The sequence below is a fragment of the Falco naumanni genome, chromosome 16, assembly GCF_017639655.2.
Source record: "Falco naumanni isolate bFalNau1 chromosome 16, bFalNau1.pat, whole genome shotgun sequence".
Taxonomy (NCBI): domain Eukaryota; kingdom Metazoa; phylum Chordata; class Aves; order Falconiformes; family Falconidae; genus Falco; species Falco naumanni.
Genome location: NC_054069.1, coordinates 1,641,408 through 1,660,132, shown reverse-complemented (window position 1 = coordinate 1,660,132; position 18,725 = coordinate 1,641,408). Strand labels below are relative to the sequence as shown.

The following is an 18,725-nucleotide window of genomic DNA, read 5'->3' as shown; positions in this document are numbered from 1 at the left end:
AACTGGTGAATTCCTTGCTGGTTAATCATTGACCAATGGCTCCACCTAGTCTATTTTCCAGTTTGGGTCCAGTACCCAGTGTATTAGAAGTAAATAGAAAAAAATATGAGTTGTGATTTTGAAGAATCCTTTTTCCTCCCCTCCATACGCTGTCCTCTGGTGGGTAGATTATGATTTGGTATCGCACTTTACTTAAACCTCAAACCTCATACTTACCTGCTTAAATATGTTGGTCTTAATTTCGCTAAGCACTCAGTCTTAGTGTTGACTTATGACAATGAGGCTTGTTTATGAATTATGGGCGGTTTATTGTAGTAGCGTTACGCTTACTATCTTTGTAAATTTAATGGTATCTCTTTGTCCTTTACTTTTGTGTGGAGTTTCCTGATCTTAAGCGCTTTCGCATGGCCCCTTGTGTTCATCTCTAATCTCCTCTACAGTTACTTATTTTTTTTAAACAATAACACAAATGGTGCATCCTTCTAGTGTCTTTTTTCTGGAGAGGTCAAAAATGAATTAGCGCTAATGGCAGGTGTAACTTGAAAGGAAAGGGAGTAATGCATTGCTCTTACTTCCTATGTGTTATTCCAAAAAGGCAGTTTAAGATCCTTCTGGAAAGCCTATCTGTTGAGGACTCCAGTGCTAACAGAACAGCAGCTATAGTACTGCGGGCAGAAGCCTGTCAAATTTAACAAATAGTCTTTTTGCAAATAAACAGATGCACATAGACACAAATCAATACTAAAAGCTTGTAGAACTTCGGCTAGATGAGGGCTTTGGCCATAAATACTTCTTTTGTCTTGATTTCAAACACAGGAAACAAAAGAATATATTACATTTATATGAAGAAGCACAGGTCAAGTCATGTTTGACCTCAAAATGGCTCTTCAGTTTGCCTCCTTGACACATGTGGGTGTCTATTCTGTATGTAATCTTGTCCCTTCAGAACAGTGGCTGACAAATTATATATCATCTCATTTTCAAAATAGCAGCTGAATCATCTTCCCACTTCAGAAGGAAATTCTTGCACCTGGTTTTTCTCCCCTGACAGTGAGAAGCACACAATTGATAATATCACTGGGTTTTTTTTAAGCTCCTGCCATTAATTTATGCCCTGCCTAGACAAATATGTAACAAATGCTGTGTGTAAGGTTCAAGTAAGGGTTAAAATAAGCACTATGCTCCAAACCTGACAAACGCCACACATTGTCTTATGGAAAAAAAGTTATTGAATCTTGTGTTTACAGAGGCAGGATGTCAGAGGGGAGCAGCAGGTGGAATGTGTCACCAGAAAATTACAGGAGAGTCAAAATCCTCTTAAAAGCCTAAAAGCTAAAGATTTTCTTGATTTATTTTTTTTTTTAACTTGACAAGCTGTGTTTTGCTTAATGGAACCTTTCACATGCCAGTTGCTATTGTCCCCTGAAGAACATGGTGATCAGGTAAGAGAATTGCTTCAAACTTCTTTCTGCGAAAGATGTTTGAGAACTGATTTGTCCTCCTCAAAAAGAATTAACTGTTGCAGAATTTTTACAGTTGTACCAGGTTACCAGCAGGAGCTACTGACATACGGGGTTGGGAAGCAGACTTGAGCGATCAAGCAGTTACAGAAGGGGCATTGAGCTTGTACAAGCTGTAATGTCAATTGAAGAACAAAGAACCTGTCAGTAGATCCCAGCTGGGAGTTGCTGTGGATTTATGGTTCACTTCTGTAGTGTCTTTATACTTGTGAAACAGTTGCACCAGATCTTGGTTCAGGAATATATCTTGACTGGTGTTCGGGTAGTATAACTCATGACAGGCTGTGGGAAGAGACCGATGCTTCTCAAGGGTAAGTGGTCTGCAGAGACTATGAGTGTACAAAGTACCGTTTCCAGCAGAATTGTGTCTTTAGTTGTAAAGTTTCATGCTGTTTAGTCTTAACAGTTCCAAGGCTGGTATCCATGCTGATGCATGATGCCACTTCTTGTTTGTCAAACGTGATGTGGGTTGAATTGCAAATGGCAAACTTTGATCACAGGATGCAAAATAGCTTATCTGTTCTAATCAGGGTAATGCAGGCTTGTCTTCACACAGCTGATAGTGAGGCCAAGCCCAGGCAATGGTTTGACTGTGAACCAGCGAAAGAAGCAGAAACACAACTGGGAGCTGTGGAACTTCTGCAAGTGGAACCTTCTGGAAAGGGTTTGATGTGTCGGCAAACGTGACAAATTAATGTGTGCTGGTTTTGGGTAGAGGCACTGACTAAAACTGGGGCTCTGTGTGTCAGGTGCTGTGCAAGTGCCAGTTGGGATTGTTTTCTTTCCCAGACAACTTGGAGTGGGGATAAAGATGAAGTGACCTGACCTTGGTTACCACATTCAGGTGAGTGACATGGCTAGGACTAGAAATTTTATCTGCTGGCACCTTATCTGTGGTATTATCTACTAAACTACATTTTTTCAGTTTGCTGAAGGATGGATAATGGCTTATTGTTACTTCCCTAGAGCAATCACCTTGTCCTCAGTGTCTTTTGCAGTGCTTTTCTGTCTTGTCATTATTCTGCTTATCTGACTTTTGCTCATTTTTTTACATAGGATTTCCACTGCACCTCCAACAGTCATGGCTGTGTAATGTTTTTATCTCCTCAACCTGCATTGCTCCACATTTCCTGTCTCTGAGAGTTTCACTCGCTGTTTGTGTCTGTGCAGGTGCCTGGCACTAAAAAGATGCCTGAAATACACTGCTTACTATCTCCAGATGAGTATTTGCAAGGATACTACAGCCTTACAGTTAAAGCTAAAAGGAGTGTAACCATGGCTTTGCCTAAGAAGCCTCTGGTCTCTTCTCTGGTTGTTATGAAAGTTTAAATTGTATGCTTGCTTAGCATTTGCGGTGCTTGTTCTTTCACTGATCTCGTTCCTTTCTCACCAAAGTGTTAGTCCAGGGTGCTCTCAGCTAGGTGGGGTTAGTTGCTATACTGTAATTTGCTTCTCTTCAGGGTGTGTTGGCTTTTCTCTGTGTCTCTTGAATTCAGAATACGCTTTGTGAATGCTTGTAGGCCTAAGGAAGAAAGGATCCATCGGGCTTGATAGAATGATAGAAGCAGCACCACCAGCTGCCTTCCTCTGTGGCCTAACCCTGCTTGGAGGGTCATGGGGAGAGAACGTCCATCTTATCTGGGCTTACAGAGCCAAACATCTGCATAATGATTGCTTTAGTGAGGTGTCTCCATCTGGGATCCGGACTGATCCTTGTGTATATCTGTCTCTGCACAAACTGGCAAAACCTTCTGACCCATATTGGGTTGAATTACAGAATAGTTCAGTTGGAAGGGATCGACAGTGATCAGCTAGTCCAACGGCCTGACCAATTCAGGGTAAAACAAAGTTAAAGCATGTTATTAAGGACATTGTCCAAACACCTTTTAAACCCTGACAGGCACAGGCTTTGATCACCTCTCCAGGAAGCCTGCTCCAGTGTTTGACCAACTTCTCAGTAAAGAAGTGCTTCCTAATATCCAGTCTGAACCTCCCCTGGCGCAGCTTTGAGCCTGTTGCCCTCCTCTGGATGAATTCGAAAATTCACATGGTTCTGAACTCGGGCTCAAACTGCACCCTGTGCTCAAGGTACCATTTTAACCCTTCAGACAGAAAGAGCTGCCTTGCATGGGCAAACTCTCGTGTTTACAATCACATTTTCCATCTTTGCCACACACGTGAACGCTCTTCTTTTGTCAAAAATCAATTGATTCCAATTGGTCCAGGCTTTTTTTCTTCTTTTTTTTTTTTTCTTTTTTTGAAACAGATTATTGGTTGCTGTCTGACCTAGGCTCTTATAAAGTAACCCAATACTCTGCCCTTCCAGGACAAACACAACAAATTCCCATTGCTAAGAGGCAGCAGAGACTCCTTAGCAAGCTGCTTCCTCTCTGAATATAGTTATTGGGGTGACTTGGGAGCTGCTTCACAAGATGCAGGAAAAATTCCCCATCTTTATTCTGATTGCAGCTGGACTAGTGGATTTATTTGGTGAGTGATGTGTTTTGTTCTAATCTCAATTGCTGTCTTTCTGTGTTCTTTTCCTCTGTTATCAGTGAGCAGGGAAACTATGCTAAATATTGTGCCATCAGTCTCAGGTGTGTGACAAGTGAGATGAAGGAGCAGCTTGTCTCTGTGCAGCTGTGCTGTAAAGCTCAAGATTTGGTTTAAATGGTTCTGTTGTGGGACTGGTATGTGGCCCCAAAGCAGGACGTAGCTGTGCTATTTACCCAAGCTAGGAGACGGTCCATTTCCCAAAGAATATATTGTCTCCTTCAGCCGGCGGAAAGCAAAGGAAAAACTAGAGTCACTTTTCACAGAGTAAGTCCATAGCAGAACTGAAATTCCAACTCATGTCTGCTGAAGCCTTGTTCAGAATACATGTTTCTAGGCTCCACTGTTTATCACGTTAAGCATGGGCTCCCCTCTTCACCGTGTTCTGCATTTTCTTTGGGAACAGATGTCCTGCCAAATATTTCTGACAGCATGAAATCAATGACGAGTTTGTAATGTTGTCATGCCTCAAACGAGTTCCTAGGGCTGCTGTCACTCACTGCAGGGAACCAGTCAGTCTTTGCTTTCTACCTCTTGTGTGCCTGTGAGCATACCCTCCAAGTGTCAAGTGTACCTAAAATTAACTTGGCTAATGAAAGCAGTCTTGGGTCTTCAGGCAGACTGTTCTCTTCAGTAAAGATAAACTTTGAGAGGGGTTGTCAAAGAATTTTCCACCTAATTGGTAGTTCTTTTTGTGGGTTTTGTTTAAATTACCTTGTCCCCCTGCAAGGTGTATTTGTGGATATTTACACCGCTTTCTTTATGCAAGACCTTTATTCAGTAAGCACTTTGTAGATAAGTCACTTGTGTTGCTTTGCCGAGTTGGGGCTAAACCATGGGAGTCTCATTTGTTTATACAAAACTACAATTCAAAATATTTTTAGATTTAACTTTCTGGTCTCTATCATCCATTAACTTCTATTTCTTTTTTTTTAAGCAATGTATCAGCTTTTTGGGCTCCCTTGTATCAGCTTACTCTGCTCACTGTTGACTGAAAGTAGTCCTGGTTCTCCAAATGACCGCAGAGAAGTTGTAATCTCCTCTTAAAGCACTGCACTTGGATGCCAACTTCAACTATTTAATTTGAAACAAAACTGCTAAACCTCTGCTTTAACTTTGTCAAAAAATACAATTTAAATGCATGATCACTTTTTAGCTTTTACATACATTTATTTGCTGGCAGGTGCCTAAGTGAGAATGCTTCAAGTTTTTGGAGAAGAAAGCACACAGTTTGGAAATTTTACTTGGGAATGCCAACCTTGTGAAGGCAGACAGAAAAAAGTAAAATGTGTGGATAAAACAATAGCCATTTAAACTGTAGGTCTGCCTCTTTAAATGACAGTGTCTGCTTCTGATTTGAGAAGTTAAAAGTAGAGAAGTTTCTATGTCCTGTCCGCTCTGTGTCACTTCTACAAACCAAACCAACGTTGTCTTGCTTGGTCACCCAGTATGAATTGGAAAACTCGGGATGTTGGAGGAGGAAGAGTGGTTAAGGAGAGCCGGGTGAGGTGGCTCATTCAAGTATACATTAATTTTGCTTCGCTGTTAAAGAGCTATCAGCCCATCCTCAGCCAGCCTGAGGGTTTCATTCCCCCTGCATCTTTGGCTGTCATTTATATCCTTGTGCAATTAAGATAAAGGGTTCCTCTCTGGCTGGTTAATGCTTTGTATCAGTGTGGCAGGAATTTGAAGTGTCATCCTTCATATGACACTGAATATAAACGGCAGAGGATCAGATTTATAGCAGCTGGCTCTAAGCATGGCAGTGCCAGAGCTACTCATCCTCCCTCCTGCACAGTTCCGAATGGAGCCAGTGGCCACCTAACTTTCCGCTTCCCCCTCAGCCTGTTGCAAAGTGCTGCTGTAAGCTGTTATAAGTTCATATACAACTGAATAGGTAACGGGTTTGTTTTCTGTTCATTAGGTGCCTCCAGGAATGAACATCGTGTCGGTGAAGAATTAGGCTTGAGATTTCCTGGAGAAGCCCAACCAAGAGCTGAGAGCAGCCCAGTGCCCAGCAAAGTGCTTTCCGTTACAGAAGATAACTCAGATGAGGTGACCTTTGATTTTCAGAGTCCTGCAGTTGATCCTACTAATGAAACGACAGCTGACTTCATTCCTCTCCACACAGAGGCCGCTGCAAAAAGAACAACCGTGCTGCCTAAGGAGATGGTTAGAGACTTGGAGGTGCCTGAGCAACCACACTCAGAAGCAGCAGCTCTGAAACTCCAGGATGGACACACATTTCCTAGCAAGCTCTTGAGTAGCATAAGCATCCCTGTCTCCACACAAGGATCACAGGTTGCCACACGTCTGGAGCAACCAGACAGGTCACTACAAGGAAAAGGGGAAAATATTACTGAGGCTGGTTTCAGTCCTACCAGCACTAGTGCTGGGCTGCCCCAGCCCCTATTCGGTGGAGGGACTCATCAAGACACTCCCAGGTTTACAGCTGTCTCTTCCATTCCTGGTATCAAGCAGACAGAGGTGCCAAGTCCTAAAACATCTCTTTTGACTTCAACAGTAAATTTTCATCTTCCAAGAAAAGAAATAACATCTGCATTTCCCACCAGAGTCAAGATTGCTCTTGAAAGTGCAAGGGTGGACTGGTTACCAACAGGACTGCCTGCCACTAGCAAAAGGCCAAAAGACACAAATGTACAAGTCCAGCCTGACAGCAAAGCTGGCGTGACACCTGCATACCTGAAGAAGACTCAGAGTATGGATGCTAAAGTTACAGCTTCTGTGTTCCTACAAAAGCCAACTTCAGGGGACCTCAGTGCAGTCTATTCCAGAATGACACAGACAAGTGCTAGTCCATTCTCCCCTATTTTATCTCTGCAGCAAGAAACAACAGGCAGTAAAGCCAGAAACTCAACAGCAGCTGTAATATATGGTTCCAGACATCCAACCCAGTTGCCTGCTCTTCATACACTCCCACAAGGCAATGTACATCCTTCTTCATTATTGATGCACCAGGAAGCTCTAGTTCATGATGACTCACTTCCAGCTCCATTTCGAGGGCCCATTAGCACAACCGATAGACAACAGCCCTTTTCTTTGCCCCGGACTCTCAACTGTACTAAACACGTTTCCCAGGAAAACAACAGGAGCTCTCACGAAATTGCAGTTCTAGTTTTACAAAGACATACTGATCGTCAGATAATGACAAGTAAACCTGAAAAATCCAGATCCCCCGAGAGCCCACAGGCTCCTGCTAATTTGCCCTCATTAGGCCAGTTATGGATTTCCACATTAAAACTTTCCCAAACGGCTAAAGAGCTAAAAGGAGCAACATCTGCACCCTTTCCGGGTACGTCTACCATTGAGAACGCAGCCCTTCAGCCTGTAAGCACTCCTGAGACTGTTCATGCAGGGCTTCAGCCACCAGGTACATCTTTTCCTACTTATGTTGGATTGCAGCTAACGGGCATCTCCACCTCTGCTGAGAAAGGACTTCACACAACAACTTCATCCACCTCTACTAGTTCTGGATCTCGGGTTCAAGGCATTTCTGCCCATCCTGTATCTCAGGAAGCCTTCCCTACGATGCTGCAGAGGAGCACAATGGAAGACTCCAAGAGAAAGGAAGTTCTCCCACAACAGATAAGCAAAACAGGTTCTCCCCCCCTGACTCCCCAAGCCAGCACAGTCTCCAGCCCCTCTGGACTGCATGACAACAGGAACCAGAAAGTTTCTCTTTACAGCCTTGCCCCTTCAGCCTCCCAGATCCAGCAAGCTGGCAGCCTGGCAGCTTCTGCTTCAAAACTGCCCTCACTCCATGCCCAGGGAAGCCCATCCAGCTCGGTAACACCATATCCTGAACTAGCGGTGCCCAGTGTTGCGGCTGAGCTCCCAGCATATCTGGCACAAGCAGTGGTGCAGCAGTTTGGTATGACACATGATGCAGCTACCAAAAACCTCAGTGCTTTTAGAGGTGATCAATTTACAATGCTACCGTTGTCACCATACTTGTCCTTTCTGCTTAAAAGTACTAATGGCATGATATGCCTGCAGCCCATGCAAGATTCCTCTCTACCTAAAAAACTCCCAAATACCAGTGTTGGGGGTCTGGTTTCCATCCAGCAGATCCTGGCAGTGTCAAATTCTTCAGTGCTGGACCTTGCAAACTTAGAAAATCTGAGTCCTTCTAGCATAATTCTGGTTAAGCCTGTATTTATCCTTTTGCCCAGTGACAGACCAGACTTACAGATGGTGCCCTCTCCTGAGAGTGAAGATGACAACAAAACTGCCCTCTCGCTCACAAGCAAGCGAGATCTGAATTTGGGTACCCCTGAAAGCAGTCGTGATATCCCAATGAAAACTAGTTCCTCTTATCCCGTGAGCAAGTTTTTGAGGCCTGAAACTACTCTTCCTACTACATATAACCAACAAGCAGAGAAAACAAAAGTAACTTCTCAGCCCGTGCTAACTAATCCTAATCATACAGCCATCACTAGTTTGTTTCAAACTGTTACCTCAGTACCGAATCGTTTGCTGGAGCCGCGGGTGAGGATTAGCACTGCGGCACAGGCTCTGCATCTGCACAGGCTGCCTGAAGAGGTGCAGGTACCTGCTCCCAGTCCCCAAGATGCCGAGGGGACTGATTTGCTTTTACGTAACAATACGTTAGCGGAGCCTTTCACCTCTACTGTGCCGCCATTAGTGATGTCTGCACAGCAGAGCCCCCATGTTTCCCCCAAAGCATTTTTCACCACTGAAAAGCCACGTTCTTCTGTGTTTCCTGTACTGTCAGCAAAGGGATTCCTGGATTTTCAAACGCCTGCCCAACCTCTGTTTACTGTCGCAGGGACTGTAGATCAGGTTCAGCACGGTAAGAAACTAACACTGCGAGCTACCAGCCATCACCAAGGCTTAGTGGCCACACCTTCCTCTGTCCGTGCACAGTGCGCAGACTGTTTGACCTTGCACTCGGCTAGAACCATAAAATACCCATTAAGGATGTTTACAAGCATCATGCCATTGCAGTCCACATCACAACATCTCTTAAGTACCGAGTCATTTCAAAGGCTGCCATCAAGAGTTCAGTTTGTACCCAGTGCATCGTCAGCCTTCTCAACACATCCAGCTGGAAGTGATTACAAAGATTCAGCAGCGGCCAGCACGGCCTGTTCAGGAGGAGGCGCTCTGTGTGCTAAAGCAACACAAACCCACACCACCTCTGTAAAACATGATCTTACTAAACATTTGGAATTTACTCCCATTGTGCCTAAGCCCTTTGTAATGACAGAAATACTGACAACAGCACCAGCACGTACTCCATTTTCAGCAAAGGTCCAAATGAAAACAACAGATTCTGTGAAACTTCTGGCTACAATTACCCATCCAAGGATGTATACCAGCTCTCCTGCGAGCCCACCTTCACCTGCATCTACACATGTTCCCCTGCTGTCAGCCGTGAAACGGGACCAAATCCATCAAGCCCCAAGTAAACTGTTCTCACAGGCCAACTTGAGAGAAAATGCAAAGCCAACTGAAATCAGCACAAGTGCAAGAAAAATAGGAACTGGTAAATTCTTGGGAACAGGCATGTCTCTGTCAGCTGTGTTTAACACAAGGACGAAGCAAACCCCCACAGGGCATAAGGTTTTAACCCCGGTACAGCCATCTGTGTCTGCAGGATCTCTTGTTGCTCTTGAGAGAGAGCCTAAATTGACACAGAGCATATCACATTCTCCATTAGCAGTGACTTCTCTTTCTGCAGCTAAGAATGATTATATCACTGCTTCACTTACAAACAAAAAAGTGTTTCACCTGCCAACACCAACTATTCAATCTGATCCAAACTTGGCACTGCCTACAGTTGCCGGAGTCAACAAGTCAACCGTGGTCTCTACACCAGTGGGGAAGAGTGAGGACCTGTTAGAGAAAGGAGATGCAGCCACCACTAGCCAGCTGTCTACTCAGGCACCAGGATCTTCACCACATCAGGCATCAGCGAGACATCCTTTGGAGAAGGTGTCACTGGAAGATAACATTGAACGTGAGACCGGTCATTCCAGCCCTGACACTGTCATGCATGCCAGTGAGCCCTCGACAATAAAAGCATTTTCTGTCTCTGCTAATAGGCTTGTAAATAAGGTTACTAATCAGTTAGCTGTCTTCAATAAAGTAGCTGCCAATGATGCTGAGATGCTTCTAGCCAGAGATCTAATCCAGTTCCTTCCAACCCCAGAGGTCCCCTCATATTCGTCCCAGAGTCTGGTAGCACTTACACCACAGGGGGATTCCTTGCTGGGTGTTGCAAACACTGGGCAGTCTGAGAGGCTGCTCTTGAACACAGAGGCAGAGGAGATGCTTAGAACAAACGAAGTAACAGAAGAAGCGGCTGAAGGCTTGGTAACTGTTCTAACCCTGCTGGATTCGGAGCCTAGTGCGCTGCTGAGTGAATCACATCAGAGGAGGGTTTTGCAGTCAGATGCTGCCATTCTGAATGGGTAATTATCTCGGCGTAGTTGCTGGTGTGTGTTTATGCTGCATGATTTAAGGGGGGCGTGGAGGGGTGGGTGCTAATTTCCAAATTGCTCCATGGGCTCAGTAACATGGGTGTGCTGTGTTGTGGTTTTAAAAACACCTAGTTCATTCAGGAATGACCTCACATTTAATGGGAAAAAAAAAAAAAAAAAAATGAGTCTTCTCACATTTTGGATATTAACGCTGTCATTCAGACCTTGTTTTCTTTTTCATAATAGCCTTCAGCTCTGCCTCTCCTCCCAAAAACAATCTATATGCAATTTTGCAAGTGATATTGCTTAAGTGATCAAATGCACTAGCAAGGAAGGTAGATATTCCCACACAGTAAGACCATTCCAAGTTCCCCTGAGTTCAAAAGATTTGACTGTGCAGAGGGGCAGGAGGTGGTTCTGGTCATGGGAGGCTCTGTCATGCCACAGTCTACATGTTGTTCATTTGTTTCAACTTGCTGTTTGGGTTCTCTGGGGAAACTCACCCTAATGCTGTTTTACTCCTAACAGGCTGTGGAGCCTGAGTTGGACCTGAGCTCTTTTTTGCTTTTTCCCTAAAGCCTTGCAGTTGTGAGTGATGACATCTGTGGCTCCGGTAACTACACCGTACAGATGAGCTTGCGCCCTGTTGCAGAAGCAAGCCCTGAGGTCGAAGGGTTGGCACCTTCCCAAGACACTTTCCTGGCTTTAGTTGCTGTGCAGAGTAACAGCAGCCAGCCCGTACTCCAGATCCGGTCGTGCTGCGTGACACCCTCTGCCAGCCCAGGGGCACCGGGCGCGATGTGCTGCCTGTTCCACAGGTCAGACACGGAGCTGCAGGGGTGGGTGTAGCTTCACACTGCTCTTTGAGCCCTGGCTGATCCTTAGAGGACCCTCTCTCTAGCCTGTGGCTGCAGTCTGATCTCTGGAGTTCAGAGTAAGCTCAAAGCAGCGAGAACAAGTCTGAGAGTGCTGTTCCCTTAGCTATCTTGTAATTAATACCAAGGGCTTGGTAAGACAAAGAACCCTCAGGGAAAAAGTCTCCCTTCACCCTTTGATTTATGTGAATAAGACATCTTGCTGCTCCACGCCATGCTGTCACAGATACCAGGTTTACAGCATCCTCCTGCACTTACTGCTAGGGGATGGTGCAGCCTGGAGCAGAGCAGTCCAAGGATGGGAGCCAGGCTCCTCCATGGGCCTCCATTTCCCCATCAGCATTTCACAGCTGTTCGTGCCTAACCTGACTGGATCGAGCACAGGGAAATCGGAAGATTGATTAGTTGGTGTTCGTACAGCCAGAGGGCATGAAATATGCGTTAGAAGTGCTACACGTTATTGTCACCAGTAAAAGAGCTTTCTGATTTGCCCATATTGGCTATAGGGGGAGATGCCCTCTGCAGTGCTTCTGAATTTGTCTGGGTTAAGGAATGATTATTGCACTACAGCAGCATTTGTGGTGGTTCTAGCGAAATCAACCTCCAAGAAACAATTCTGCTGCTCTGGGACTGTGGCCTTCACAGCAGGGACAGGTACAGCCTGAGACCCTGACATTTTTTGGACTTTTGTTTAACTCTGACTCTGTAGGTGCAGATACCTTGCTTAGAACTTGCGCAGACCTGTGTCAGCAGATCCCTCTCTCAACCCTTTAGTCAGGGAGAGCTGGAAATTGAAACTGTTTGCCATTTGTCCTTGTCAGGTTGCCATTTGAATGCAGACACATCCAATTACTGCAGAGCAGTAACTCTAGAGCTGCTAGCTTCACCATCCAGCTGTTCCAGATGCTGAATCACTCGGTGGCCTATTTGCACTGTGAGCTTAATGTCTGTCTGCATGGCCAAACAGGATGTGAACAGGTACGTGGAACAGGTCCCATCTCACTGGTCTAAGGAACTTTTGGAAAGATTTGGTGCTTCCAGCAAGTACAGTCAATTCAGTAAAGAATCTTAATGGTAGATTATAGAGCTCCACCTTCTTTCAGCTCATACAGTTCTTTCTTAATCCTCCTGCGTACTCTGTGTCTGCTAAAGCCTCAGCGGAATTTCTGCTCTCAATTAAGCTAACTGAGCTCACAATGGTTTATTTTCACTTTACGTGTAATCAGCATAAGAAGCTTATCAACAAATAAGCAAGTAGCAACCTTATAGGAGAATGGCAAGGTAAAGGCTCAGCAGAACTGTGTAATTTTGCATTGTAGAATTATGAGAAAGGGCTCAAATCTGTCTCTGTATTCGATTGTTCTGGGTCTGGGGTATAGCATTTTTCAGGCTTCCACAAGCTTGGAGGGCTCAGGGATAAGGCTTCTGTGAAACACTTGGCATGGTGTCTCCTACTTAGCCGTAGACCGTGCTGTGGATTTCAAAGACACAGCACTACAGAAGTCATGCAAAGAAGTGTTTGAGGGGGGTCTAGAAGAGACATTCATGAAAGTTTAAGTGGTTGAGGTGCACAGTAGAGCTAGAAAAGATCCAAAAATTCAGCTGGTCAGACTTTTAAGAAGCCTTGGCAGGAATTAGAAAATCAGTTGTATGGGCGCATGAAGGATACGTCTGCACCTCGCGTATGCCCTGCTTGCTCTGGCAGTACTTCCTGGCCTGGAGGCGCAGCTGTTGGCCCTAAAAAGAGAGTTGGACCCTCTGGGAAAGAACTTAGCCACCTCCTGTAACAAAGTCACCGCATCAGGATCATCCCATATTTGGTCAATCCTTTTGTTAAAAGTCTGGAGGATGAGTTAATGATATGAAATGATAGCAGTAGTTGCTAATCACTAGGGAAAAGGAATTAGGGAATAGAGATTTACATATGGGCTGGTCCAAGCATTTTTCTGAGGACACCTCACTTTTTCTGAGGACACCTGCTGCCATCAGCACTGTGGTTGCTGCAGACTGTCCACAGTCTCTAGAGCAGGAGGTTCTGTTCAGGCGCTGCCAGTATGCTTTCAGATGTTCTTCATGTGTCTTTCCCAGGACTGCTTTGAAAGTGTGGAGCCACTTATCCAGCCAAGTGACAGGAACACCTATGGAAACCTGCACAACCTGATCTCGTTTGGTCCAGTTTTGAGAATGAAGAACAGGTTTCTATATAAACCTGTGGAAGGTGGGTCTCCTGGTTTTGCTCCTCTGTCTCTTGCAGGAGCTTCTGTTTGACTTTTCCTGCTCTAAGGAAAACAGCACACTTGTAACAACTTTCTTGACAGCCATTTGGTATGACTAGGTGATATCCCAACGACTCCTCACCTTTGTTGTGGCCTTCCAAAATCCCAAACATGATGGTTAATCAATATCAGATCTGATAAATTTTCATACAGGAGACACAGCCAAATGCATCCTCTACAGGAAATGAAGCTTTAGAAGGAGGAAAAGGGTGAAAAATAAGGCAGAATGTCTCTGAGAAAAATTTTCCTGCATGTTGTAGTATTTTGGTGAAACATGTTGACTGAGGATGAGCAATGTCATTAAAATAATTGTGAGAAGTATTCACTAACTCTTTCTTTCAAGTGGCTGGGTTTTAGGTGGCTTGAGATAGGAATCACCAAGGTATAAGGGCCTCCTTTTAAATATTTTTTTCTGTTAGTTTTGCAGCTTTTAGAATGAAAGAGCGATGCAGTCTTGTATTTTTTTTTATTTTTTTTTTTTTGCACTGAGCTTAGGGAAGAGTCCGGTTATTTAGAAGTAGTTATCTGGTACAGCAGGGAAACACTTAACTTAGGAACATTAGGTACAGAATGAGGCTGGCCATGAGTCAGGAATGTTTTCTTTTTTCTTTCTGTTCATAGGTGAAATACAGCAGCTGGTTAATGTTAATTAGATGTTGTCCAGCTATTAGAAAGGAATGACGCTGAACGTGGTACATCATGAGCATGAGAGACTTCTTAAATCCACTGGCACCATCCCTGAGAGTCACCTAACTTCTTATGTCTTTACTTGTTTATGCAAAGAATATTTACTGCTGGGATCTTATGGCAAAGAAGGTAGTGTGTTTGGAAAGGCACTACCCTATGGAAAGAGACTTTGCCCTACCTGCTTGGCATGCTATAAAGATGAATGGGAGTTTAACCTTCTCTTTCTTCTCCCTCCCTGTCATAACGCTGTTCACTGCTTGATTACTTCTTTGTTTATTTCCAGGTCCTGATTCTGCCATGCTGGTACCCATTTTGCTGGGATCTCTTACTGGCTTTGCTGTCCTGGGCAGTGCTTTCATAAGCCTTTGGCTGCACCACAGGCAGAAAACCAAAAACATAGGCTGTCCACAGCTCGGAGAAATCCATGGCCTGTGAACTACAAGCAACTGACTGGTCCTGCAGATCCCATGCCACTGCTGCTACAACGATCAGAAAAGCAATTGATTTTGCTTTGCACACTATTGTTTTGTAGAGCTTCTGCCGACCCAGGGAGCAAGACATCCAATCTCCGCTTTAAGCTTGTCTCTCCTTCCTTTCTTTTGTTCTGCATGAGCGAGTCCACAAACTGCGGAGTAGAGAAAGAATTGTAGTAGTGGTCCAGCTGTAAGGGAGAGCAGAGCTTAAAATGCAGCGTGTGCAAGCACCAGCACACTGTTCACAGAAATGGGACAGCAGACGGAAATCAGGGTGCAGAAGAACCATGTAAAATAAAGCAGTGTAGGCTAGAGCCATGCCATCAAGGAGAATAGGTTGTTAGGAAAACTGACGAAACCCAAGTTTATTGATTGGAATGTGGACAGGACCCAAAAGCTCCAGAGATCCAGCCTCTCAGCTTTACAGCTTTTCTCAGCTGAAGGAGCTGAGTCCCTTTATCCTCACGTTAGTATTTTCTCTTTGTCAGTGGAAGCAAGTTTCCACTAACTGTTGGTAAAATCCACCTAGTGGGAGAAAGTTAGGAATGCAAAAGCATTGTCCATAAAGCTAAATTTGAGAGCGCATAAAAAGAACTCACCACATTTAACTTACAGGTCCAGTTTCTTTACTGTTGATGCCAGGACACAAGCAGGAAAGGGGCCACAGCCAGAGCCCCTCGTGTCAAAGGCAACAGGGAAGGAGCCTGCACTTCCTCCTGGATCGATCTGCCTCCAAGAATTTCTTCAGATCTGATACATAGCTAAAAATCCCAGGTCAAGCCTCAACAACAAATACCCTTCAGAAATACTAATTATTTTCTGTATTGCAGTGGTGCTGAGGAAACCAGCACCGTGTTGTGGCTGACATTGACTTACCTACAGCGATGGTCCCTGTGCTAAGTAAGCCCTTAAAGACGTACGTGCACGAGACCCAGACAAGTGTCATTAAACCCTTCTTACAGCTGGGGAGTCAAGGCACAAAGCAAATAAAAGTGTGTGGGCATCAATACTCTGATGCAGCCAGGAGGGAATTCAGCTTTCCTGTGCCCTGACCTGCTCTTTAACCAAAGGACTGTTCTCTTTCCTGAAATAAGTTTATAAACAGCGTCTCGGAGACTGACAGGACAGGTTCTGTATGGAATAGCAGCGAAAGGAATAACAACGTAAAAAGCCGTGCTGCTTTTGGCACTGCAGTGCACCTGAAATGCAGCCACATGGGAAGCAGCTTCCTAGAACCACAAACAGAAGCGCTTTGTGGCTCTGAAGGAGCCTGGCACGGTGGCCAGGTACAGTGTGGGCAGAGCGGGGCCGCAGCTGGGCCACCGCAGCTGGCACGATGGGGGCCCTGGCTGCGGGGGGAGTGGGGGTCAGCCGCCGCCTTGGCAATGAGAGTTGGCAACTGTCCTCGGGGGCAGGTCAGGAGCAGGGGCAACAGCCTTTGTGGGGACAGTAGTCGGGCACCTCAGGGAAGGGGTGTTGAGCATCTGTCCCGCAGTGGGGCGACACAAGCATCTCAGGGTGAGGGGGTTCAGTGTCATCAGGGCAGGAGTGATCAGCAAGCACCCCAGAGAGGGGCCAGCAGCAGCATTTTGCCACGTTTTTGGGGTGAATAAACCAGATAGACTGCTGTGCTGGCTGCTGCGGTACGGCTGCCTTCCACTTTGCAGATGGTTTGTTGGCGCTGTAAAGCTTTTGAATGTCCCAGCAGAATTTTCCTCGCCGTCTGGCATGCTTTCCAGCTCTGCAGCGGCTGGGGTGGGACACGCCAGCCAAGGAGGCAGCAGCACAGCTGGTGGCACACGGCTGGCTGTGGCAGCCAGAGCCAGGTTTGTCTGGGCGATGTTCGGTCCGTCAGCGCAGGGGCTCTCGGGGCTGTCAGTGCCCCGGCTACGGGCAGCGTGTGGCTTTTCAAGTGTTTCTCTGACCACCTTCCTATGTGCGTGATGTCAGCTTTTGGGTTCCTGATGAGGAACGAATTGATGAACTTGCTTTTCACACCATTGCCAGGCATGTGCCAGGGGAAAGGATCCATCCAGTTAATCGACTGCTTCCAGCAGTCAGAGACCGGAGGGTAGAGCCTCTGCTGCAGGCTGACCTGTCGGTCCTGTGACAAGGCCCTGAGCCGTCAGGAGGTGGCAGAGGTGCAGCTGCTTTTTCGGAAGGAAGGAAATAAACCGATGCTTGCGTGTAACTCTTCGGTAGAGCCTGGTGTGTTGTTTTTGGGTGCTTGAGCAGTGTCTGCGCTTGGTGCCAGTCTGGAAGATGTGGCCTGCCTCTTGTTGGACCTAACGCTGTCTGTTAGTGCGGTGCCTCTTACAAAGGCGGTGTGGGCTTCAAGTACCTGCACACATTCTACATGTGGAAATTCCTGTTAATGAAGACCAAACACCTTCCTGTTCTGCACGTGTGTGATGAAACCTCATTTTGAAAAGCAGAGCCTTTCTTTGCTAGGGTCCAGGGAGGCTGGACTTGATCTCCTTCCCGACGCCAATTCACTTTTCCTATTTTTGCTTGTGTTTGCCCAGCATCTTGTGCTGCTGGCAGCTGTGTCGGGTACACTGAAAGAGGGAGGACCTTCCTATTTCCAAAGGGTCATGTACAGTCCAACCCCTGAAAACTGTGCAGATGCTCAGTCCCTGTGAGCAGGGCTGTGATGGCCCTTTGGCCACTGCTTTACATGCCCAGCTCCGTTTGCCCAGGGCGCCCAGCTCCGAGCCTGGTTTGGCACCGGCTGGAACTCTGCATGTGGCAGCAGTGGTGCCTGGGGAAGCACCAATTCGGTGAGAAAAACGATCTGTGAGGCTTTTATCAGGGTAGGCAGGGGGTGTTGGGATGCAGGGGGTAGTTGTCAGGTCGGGTGGTGCTGGATAGAGGTCCCTCTGGGGACCAACCCAGCATCCCTCTGTCCTGGATCGATCTGCCTCCAAGAATTTCTTCAGATCTGATACATAGCTAAAAATCCCAGGTCAAGCCTCAACAACAAATACCCTTAGAAATACTAATTATTTTCTGTATTGCAGTGGTGCTGAGGAAACCAGCACCACGTTGTGGCTGACATTGACTTACCTACAGCGATGGTCCCTGTGCTAAGCCCTTAAAGACTTACATGCACAAGACCCAGACGAGTGTCATTAAACCCTTCTTACAGCTGGGGAGTCAAGGCACAAACAAAGCAAATAAAAGCATGTGTGCTGTTACTAGTGCTCACAGGGTAATGGTTCAACTGCTCAGACAAGCTCTTCCATGTTGTCTTATTTCTTCAAATGCCCCTTGCAGGAATTTATCAGCACACTTTATCTCTGAGGTTTCAGTATTTGCTCAGCTTCATGCACTCATGTTCGCCACCTGCTAGTTTTGGGTTCTCTGTTCTTTAGCTTTTTGGAGGATTTTCCACTTTTCTCCTTCGTCCAGCTCACGTATGCAATGCTGCACTGTAGCCTTGTGGTTTTTTCTCTGTGTAAAGCTTTCCTTTCCTTTAAGTATTGGTCTGCTTCACTCTCACCCAGCGTGTACTGATGCCTCAGGTGAGGACTCCCGTCCTTAGCACAGTGCCATTGCTCAAGGACCGCTGCATCGCCCTGTTTTTCATCTTGCAGTGTCTCAGCGCTCGCCCAGCCCGTGCTGGACATGAGGGGCAACCTCGCAGGAAGGCAGACGTACACCCAACCCGGCCGAGCTCTGCACAGCAGCCTGGCATGAGTGTCTGGAATTAAGTAGTGCAGCTCCTCTGCATACCAAATGGGAGTGACACTGAGGATCCACCTCTTGGCTCATCTCAGGTAACTCCCTATGCAACTCAGCAGTAGGAAGAGCTCCTTTATTCTTCTCTGATCCCGCCGAGCAGGAGGCAGACAGCCAGGCTGCCTTTTCTGTC

The 18,725-nt window shown here is 46.1% G+C and overlaps 1 protein-coding gene across 2 annotated transcripts; it reads left to right on the top strand.

Annotated features, from left to right (window-relative positions):
* The first annotated feature begins 5,901 nt into the window (after positions 1-5,901).
* Positions 5,902-15,920, top strand: LOC121098373. Of its 2 annotated transcripts, XM_040616289.1 has the most exons (6): positions 5,902-10,531; positions 11,119-11,358; positions 12,237-12,393; positions 13,504-13,633; positions 14,313-14,507; positions 14,662-15,920. In XM_040616289.1, exons 1-5 carry the CDS (start codon positions 6,243-6,245, stop codon positions 14,342-14,344), a joined length of 4,848 nt encoding a protein of 1,615 aa, XP_040472223.1. In that variant the 5' UTR covers positions 5,902-6,242; the 3' UTR covers positions 14,345-14,507; positions 14,662-15,920. The 2 variants fall into 2 exon arrangements, with proteins under 2 accessions (XP_040472223.1, XP_040472222.1); XM_040616288.1 differs by lacking the exon at positions 14,313-14,507.
* Positions 15,921-18,725: the final 2,805 nt, after the last annotated feature.

Excerpts from the sequence above, each read along its gene's own strand:
- LOC121098373 (XM_040616288.1), top strand. The coding sequence starts at position 6,243 with ATGGTTAGAGACTTGGAGGTGCCTGAGCAACCACACTCAGAAGCAGCA. Across the intron at positions 10,532-11,118 it reads GATGCTGCCATTCTGAATGG|CCTTGCAGTTGTGAGTGATG; the intron begins GTAATTATCTCG and ends TTTTCCCTAAAG. Across the intron at positions 12,394-13,503 it reads GCCAAACAGGATGTGAACAG|GACTGCTTTGAAAGTGTGGA; the intron begins GTACGTGGAACA and ends TGTCTTTCCCAG.